The sequence below is a fragment of the Galeopterus variegatus genome, unplaced genomic scaffold, assembly GCF_000696425.1.
Source record: "Galeopterus variegatus unplaced genomic scaffold, G_variegatus-3.0.2 Scaffold1871, whole genome shotgun sequence".
NCBI classification, from domain to species: Eukaryota; Metazoa; Chordata; class Mammalia; order Dermoptera; family Cynocephalidae; genus Galeopterus; species Galeopterus variegatus.
The window spans coordinates 291,036-298,986 of record NW_007727982.1 but is presented as its reverse complement, the minus strand read 5'-3'; the positions used below and the strand labels follow the sequence as shown (position 1 = coordinate 298,986).

At 45.0% G+C, this 7,951-nt stretch overlaps 1 protein-coding gene across 1 annotated transcript in view; it reads left to right on the top strand.

Annotated features, from left to right (window-relative positions):
- The first annotated feature begins 4,014 nt into the window (after window positions 1-4,014).
- Window positions 4,015-7,951, top strand: part of MBLAC2 (metallo-beta-lactamase domain containing 2) — a 17,778-nt gene continuing 13,841 nt past the window's right edge. Inside the window, exon 1 of the mRNA XM_008579373.1 lies at window positions 4,015-4,545. Within this exon, the coding sequence (XP_008577595.1) occupies window positions 4,092-4,545 (454 nt within the window). The 5' untranslated portion in view covers window positions 4,015-4,091. The remainder of the gene's footprint in view (window positions 4,546-7,951) is intronic.

The window sequence follows — 7,951 nt, the reverse complement described above, 5'->3', positions numbered from 1 at the left end:
TGTTAAAATAAATCAATTTTTTTTACATTTTTATTGAGGTAATACATACTGCTACACTCTTCAATTCTAAAAGAAATACAGACAATGCCCCTTTTTGGGAAATGGGCCTTTTCCAAAGCAGAGAAATTGACTTAAGTCTTTTTGTTTGTTGGTTGGTTTCTATGACTGTATTAATGGTATAGATTTTATATCCCCCTCTTTCTAACACAGTGCTTTCTATAGAGCAATGGCTTTACAATTAATGTTAGGTTTTCCCTATTTATTTACTTATTTAATTGTGATTTGATGAGCAAGCCTACCGACAGAAGTACAATTCAGCCAGCCTACTAAGTATTTTTTTTCTTTTTTAACTTCCTAACTATAAAGTTTGGGACTTAGCAGCACATTGGAATTATCAGAAGAGCTTTTTTTAAAAAAAAAAACCAGGCTTCACCCCAGAACAATAAATTCAGAATTTCTAGAGGTAAGATTTAGGCATCAGGATTTTTTAAAGTATCTGAAGAGATTACAATGCGTAACCTAAATTAAGAACTACTACTCCAGATTAAGCCTCCCATTTTACAGAAAAGGAAAGTGAGGCCCTAAGAGGTTAGCTGACTACCTAAGGACATAAAGTTAATTCCTAACAAAGACAGGACTGGGTTAAGACCTCAGGATACCTTTCCACTGTCCTTCCATCTACATTACCAGGCTAGATGAAGACCTTTTTAATCCCAGGGATGTTTTTAACCAATAAAGTAGACTAGTAACTGCAAAATAGACTGAATTTAAAAATGTAAAATCAGCAGCATCGCTCTTCCATTTCAGGATGCCCCCTGAAAATTCCCATTCAGAACTGTTCTGGGATGTTTGAAAATGGGTATAGTTCAAGTATCCAAGAGCTGAAATGCAAAAGTCTATTCTAATCAACTATGACAGCAACCTCCTGGCAGAGGCTTAGCTTATCTCTGAAATTCCTCCTAGCTCTAACATTTTGAGTGATTGTGACTTATATGTATTGTTCTCCATGTCCTACACAGTTCCTTGCACATATTAGCTAGATGAATAAATGTACAAACAGATGGCAGCAGACATGGAAGCTAGGGGAGGCGGTAAAGCCCAGGTCACAGGATTTTTCCTGATAATTGACCCCAAAGTTGCCCCAGTCAGGAGCCTGAGAGTTATTCTGACCTGTTCTTGTCTCCTTGATCCCTCATCTAATAATAGAAGACTATGAGCTTTGTGTTCTGTTTCCCATGTTCCCTTTCTTTCACCTCTGCTTTAGTTCAGGCCCTCACTGTGTCTCACCTGGACCTCTAAAACAGAATAAACTTTCCACGGCCAGACTCACCCTTTCAATCCACTCTCCAGTCAACTTTATAGAATACAAATCTTGACACGCCACTCTTCTTAACAAACAGAGCTTTGAAGTCTGACTTTCTGCCTCTCACCACGTGCATCCTACACTTCAGCCAGCCCAGTTCTTGCATACAGAGTTCCTTCTGCCTGGAGTGCCCTACCTGACACATCCACCTGAGCAAGCCCTATCATTTTTTAAGAGAACATGCAAATGACACTTTCTCTGATCATTTCCTCCACCCTACATGGAGGTAGGCCTCTCCCTTTTCCGTGTTTCCCAAGTACTATGCTACTTTTATGACCCTTTTTATAATCATGTTGAAATTGTCAGTTCTTGTCTGTCTCCCCAGGGAGGCTCTTCAATCATCCATTCATCAAGTATCTATTAAGCACCCTCTTGTCAGGCTCTCTTCTATGTACTGGGAATATAGTAGTGAACAAAACAAAATCTCTGCTCTTATGAAGTGCACTGTCCAGTCTGGGAAATGGACAAAATATATTTTATAGAAAATATCAGAAAGTGATGGGTGATATGAAGAAAAATAAAACAGGAATCATGGGTGCTAATATGGATAAGGTGGTTGAAGAAGTCCTCTCTTATTTGGTATTATTTGAGTACAACCTGACAAAAGTGAGGGAAAGAACCACGCAGAGAAGCAGAAAAGGAATATCCAGGGGAAAGTGGGATACACGCAGAGCGACCTGCAAGCCTGAAGGCCTCCCTGGAGACTTACTTTTTCACGCCTATCACTAACCAGAGTCTGGCAAAAGGCCAATAATTATTGGGTGAATTATTGCTGAGCTCATGGCCTACTAAGGATTCACTTCATTTCCCTCTAGTGGTCTCCTCTACCTAGAGGAAAAAATACCCAGTCTACAGAGAGTACTGCATTTCTCTGCTGAGAATGCTCTAACAAACAGGGGTCCTTTAAGGCCAGCTCAAATGCCACCCCCCAACGATCCTTTCCATCTGTATTCTCACAGCCCCTAGTTTTTACTTCCTCTGTGGTACATATCCCATGTTGCTTTATATTGTGTACAGATATTATCTTCCCTCAAATTCTTGAGAATCCGGATCATGACTTTTTTATACAATTCTGTTCTTCACACATCAGGGCCTTGTGCATGAAAAGGTAGCCCCAACTGAGTAAGTGAATAACCTCTCCTAGATTAGCAAAATATTCAGAAATGCTGCATCCCCACCAAAGACTTGGGAGTGTAGGCGAGATTTCACCTCTCCTTCCATGAAGGCTCATTAAGTAGTTGCCACAATAAGGGTTTTCATAATTATCTTTTATAATGCTGTCTCATGGGTCTCTTTATAATTTTTCCTGGCTAAGTAGGGAGGTTAGTCAAGTTCTCAAGGGAATTTCTGAAGCCTAAATAGCTGAGAGGTAGGGAGTAGGGCCTGGGACCCGATGTTAATAGGGGTATGACTGATGTAGCTAGCGGGGCCACACCCAGTCATTATCCACTCTTACCCGTTCTCACAAGGTGCGCCACCTCCCCTTAGTTGAGCCTTTCTACCAACTTTCTTTACTCTCTTCCAAGAGCAGACAAACCAAAAAAAATGGAGGAAAATACAGAATTTTATTTTTTAGAAAATTAGAGGAACTATGTTAACAACTCCTTCCCCACCATACAGGGTAAAGTGCCAGCAGTTAAGAAAAGAGATACTGAATAGTCTGTTCTTAGCAGCAATCTGCGACAATGACTAGTCCTGAACAAATCATACAGTCACCGGATTTGATAAATCTCCTACTACATCAGTAAGAAATTCCTTCTTCAATTTCCTTCTAACTCACTGCAAACAGTCCCGGGAAGTGGAGACTAGGTAAGATCTGGAAATGACGATTTTAAAAGACTTTGAAGGGAGCAGGAGATGGAGAGGTAAAGCTATCTCCCAACAGCCCTCAATACACAGGAGCTTTAACGCATCTCTACCCTCTGACCTCCCCCAACCTTCTCCGAGTGCTCCTATAACTCCCCTCTACCCTCTCCACCCCTTCCCAAGTCTTCGATTGCTTCCTCTGTTACCTGCTCACTAAAGTCTCGAGGCTTGGGCAAAACTGTGCAGCCAAAGTGCCGGCCGGCAAGGAAGGGGTGCGTGCAGAGGGCGCCGGCGCTCCAGTGCGGTTGGTTCCACCTCAGGAGAAGCGCGCACCGCCCTCCACGCGGCCCTAGAACCGCGTTCAGATCCCCGCCAGCTAGCCCCGCCCACTTTCCAGTTAGGCCCCACCCCCTGGGCTAAGAGCTTTTTAGCCCTTGGCAGGCGCCGTAGTCGTCGTGGCTTGGCTTGACTCTTTCTGTTCGGCTGGGAGTGCGCAACTTGCCGAGCTGGTGGCTGAGTGGGCGGGACTGGCGCTTCGCACGCCTAGCTCAGGGCCTCTGCAGTCAGACCCCTCGAGTGGGGAAAGTGTCGCTTTCTGGGTCTCCATTGCCCTGCAGTGGCCCCTGCGTTAACCCTGTCTCGTACTGCGCGGCTGTAGAGGCTGAGATGGTTCCTGCGCCCCAGTGAGGGCAGTGCAGCCTCTGCTCTCTGCGGACGCTCCACGCAGCGTCTGTGCGCGTCCCTCCTCCTCCTCCTATCCCTCCCCCCGCACGCTCCCGCATCCCCCGCCCCCTCCTCGCTCTGCGCCTCCTTCCTGGCTGCAGGCGGACCGCTCCACACAGCCGCAGCGCCCAGTGCCCGGACAGCCTGCAGAAGGCACACACGCCCACACCCACCACGCCCGGCCGCACCCCTGCCCAGCATGTCGGCGCTTGAGTGGTACGCCCATAAGTCTCTGGGCGATGGCATCTTCTGGATTCAAGAACGCTTCTACGAGTCGGGCAACCGCGCCAACATCTGGCTGGTGCGCGGCTCCGAGCAGGACGTGGTGATTGATACGGGCCTGGGGCTGCGCAGCCTCCCAGAGTACCTGTACTCCTCTGGCCTTTTGCAGGACTGCGGGGCCAAAGAGGATGCGGCACACCGCCCGCTGCTGGCCGTTGCTACTCACGTGCACTTCGACCACTCCGGCGGCCTTTACCAGTTCGACCGGGTGGCTGTGCACCACGCCGAGGCCGAGGCGCTGGCTCGCGGGGACAACTTTGAGACTGTGACCTGGCTGTCGGACAGCGAGGTGGTGCGGGCGCCCAGCCCCGGCTGGAGGGCCAGACAGTTCCGAGTGCAGGCGGTGCAGCCCACCGTCATCCTGCAGGATGGTAATGGGTCCCCACGGGCGCGCGCGCTCTCCTTAAGGGAGGGGATTGGGGAGCGACTGTTCGAGTGCTACGTGTTGCAGACCTGCGTGGTCCCACCGTCATCCTGCAGGATGGTAATGGGTCCCCACGGGCGCGCGCGCTCTCCTTAAGGGAAGGGATTGGGGAGCGACTGTTCGAGTGCTACGTGTTGCAGACCTGCGTGGCCATAAGGGGGATTGTTTTGGCACATCGCAGAAATACCGCTTCTGTTTCACCATTCCCTGAATAAAAGCCTACTCGATCAGAGCCAAGGCCATCGCAGCCTTGTCTAGCGATTCTGAGTACTCGATTGAAAGCCGGCACCACCCCCTAGTCGGCTTCCTGTGTCTGTTACAGTAGTAGTGCTGGAGAGACTTGTGACTAGGGCTTTCCCATTCTTTTCCCTGAGCACCTGTCTGACATTTCCAGGTGCTTTTGTAGGGAGTAGACTTTTAAGGAATAACTCCTCACAGTGCATGTCATGCTTTGTGCTTGTAAGAACTGCTTACTTCATCCACTCGGTCACCAGCGGGTATGAGCAGTTCCCACCTGTAGCCTTAGAAAGCCATCAGAGCTGTGGTTTCAATCTGCTCATCAAGCCTTATCACTCAGATAGGTTTCTGTTCTTGATGTTGCTTCATGAGAAAAAAAAGCTTGATAGTGAACATGTAAGTAGAATGTGAGTGTAGACCGATATCTTGTCTAGTTGAAAGCAAGGCCTGAGAAAGATGAATAAGGAGGTTATTTCCGGGGGAGGTGAAGTATGTGGGCTAATGCATAGGTAGCTTTGGTCCTCTTTGGCTCTGTGAAACACAGGATGGCGTTCAAAAATTCAGGGAATACAACAAAACAGTAGGACCCCAGCCCACTCCTCCCCACGCAGGCATGTAAACGAGCAAATTAACCACAGCTGCAATATTTGGTAAATTAAATTCCTATTTTCTTTTTAGAATACTTTTGACTTCATTTTGTCCTTAAAACACATTTGAAATGAGGCCACCGACCCTCAATTAAATGGCTTGCTTAGAGTCCACTGAGGAAGATCAGGGTAAAAGCTAGGATTTGAACCAAGGCACAATAGATCAAAGCATGCAGAACACACATAAATCCTAGCCCATAAATATAATTCTGAGAACGGTGTGAAAGCCCAGTCTTTCTATCTTGAAACCATTTTAATTGCCAATTTAGTTTATTAAAATGTCCCTTTATGAGACAAAAAAATTCAATTGCTATAGTACGTACGGTGAGGCTCACTTTCTGAACATACAATATGGCAAATAATGAAATATTTTACAAAATCAGTTTATTTTACAGAAGAGATCTTGATCATTTGAGATATTAAATAATTGCAAGATTCTATACCTCACCCTCCACCGAACAAGTTTCTTCATTAAAGTTTTAAATCTAAAGATTTTTTTAAAAAAAACTGGTTTAGATGGGAGTCTTACATTCTCTTAACAATTTCAGATGGAAGAAAGGTATATGTACATTAAGTGTACTTTTAGTTGCTGTATTTCTTAATAAAATTGATGGTTTTCAAGGATGGTAATACAGTTGATGGATATTCAGACTAAATTATGGCACCCAGCCCCCCAAAACTGTTTACATTAGTATTAAAACATATTTAAAGGCTGGCTGGTTAGCTCAGTTGATTAGTGTGTCACCTTGTAACTCCAAGATCAAGGGTTTGGTTTCCTGTACTGGCCAGCTGGAAAACTGTAAATATATTTAAATTTGTTTAAAATAATAAAGTACTTTTGATTTATTTGCTTTTGATTCTATGCCAGCAATGGGAAGTCAAGGGTGAAAGAATGTCAGAGATTATTGTTTCATAGATGAAGAGAGGATTCATGAAGGCAGGCCTAAATATCATGCCTGAGGTCATTTTTAACCATTTGACCTGTTTGAGAAAGAGCTGGGACTAGAACCCAGGTTTCCTGAATCCCAGTTGATGGTAAAACTCTAGCATTTTTGGAGCTGCAAAGGGCTTGCAAGCTACCTGGGTGATGCTATAAGGCTTTGAAAGTGTGAAAAAAAAGCTTAATATTTACCAAACACTTTGAAGGTGATAAGTACTGTGTCATCGAAAGTTGTTTTTCATCAGGAGCTGGATGCCTCACCCTCTCAAGTATTATCTACTTTCCTCTCCTCTCAGAAATATTAATTTCCTGTCTCTTATGAATGATGTGACCTGCTAACTTGCTATTAACATAATCCAAATGCTGGAAGGAGATATCACATATTTATATTAAAAATTCATATAGTTACACACGAATAGCATGAATATTCATGAATAGCATGAAGTCTTCATTGCCTTAGTTATTAGAACACAAAGAATCTGAAGTCATTTATTACATTTCATTTAGTGAATGGATGATCACCTGTCATGAAGAAGTGTAAGTCTGTGCACTGTAACTCTAACACAAAAATTGACTTGTAAATGAGGGACAGGGAGGACAAGCAGAGAATAGCCATATCATCTAGTGCATTATCTTTGCTGGAAAAACATCTTGCGCTATTGATGGTGATATAAAGTTCTATTCAAGTGATAAGAAGTTCTGGTATTTTTGGTCCTTATTATACATGTTTAAACGATTTACCTAGAGTCACCAATATATTTTCTCAAAGGAGTGGTTTCAGGTGGACTTCAGTCATTTGGAGAAGTTAAAATAACTACAGATTCCCAAAAGGTGGCAGATTGAACAGACATGTCTAATTTGGCTCCCTGCCAAAGCTCCGGTAATACTGTTGTAAAGAGACTCTAATTTGTTTTAAGTATAAATCCCCACTGGCTGAGGGAAATATTTTGGATGCTAGAAAGTAGATACTATGCCAGCAATGGGAAATCAAGTCCATTCAGTTTGCACTGCAGAAGACTTAAAAGGCTCAGGAATTAGCAGTAGATGGTACCTCAATGGGGGCAAAGGGAAGAATACTAAAATAAGTAGAATTGGTTAAAACCCTTTTAAGAAGCTGTTAAAACTCTGGAATCCTTCTCCCTAAATGAATGTTCCTCCCTTTATCCAGTTAGCTTATTTTCTGAGGTTTCTTGATTGAGGATTGAGGGATTCAACAGGAGGAATGAGAGGAGGGAGGGAGGGAGGGGGAGAGAGAGAGAGAGTATGTGTGTGAGTGAGGGTGCTTTAAAAAGTTCATGGGGGGCCGGCCCGGTGGCGCACTGCTACAGTGCACCGCTTGGGAAGCGCGGCAGCGCTCCCGCTGAGGGTTCGGATCCCACATACGGACCGGTTCCCGCTCACTGGCTGAGCGAGGTGCGGGAGCAACACCGAGGGTTGCGATCCCGTTGCCGGTCCCGGTCCGGTACGGGTTCGACACTGAGGGTTGCGATCTGTTGCCGGACACGAAAAAAGGAAAAAAAAAAAAAAAA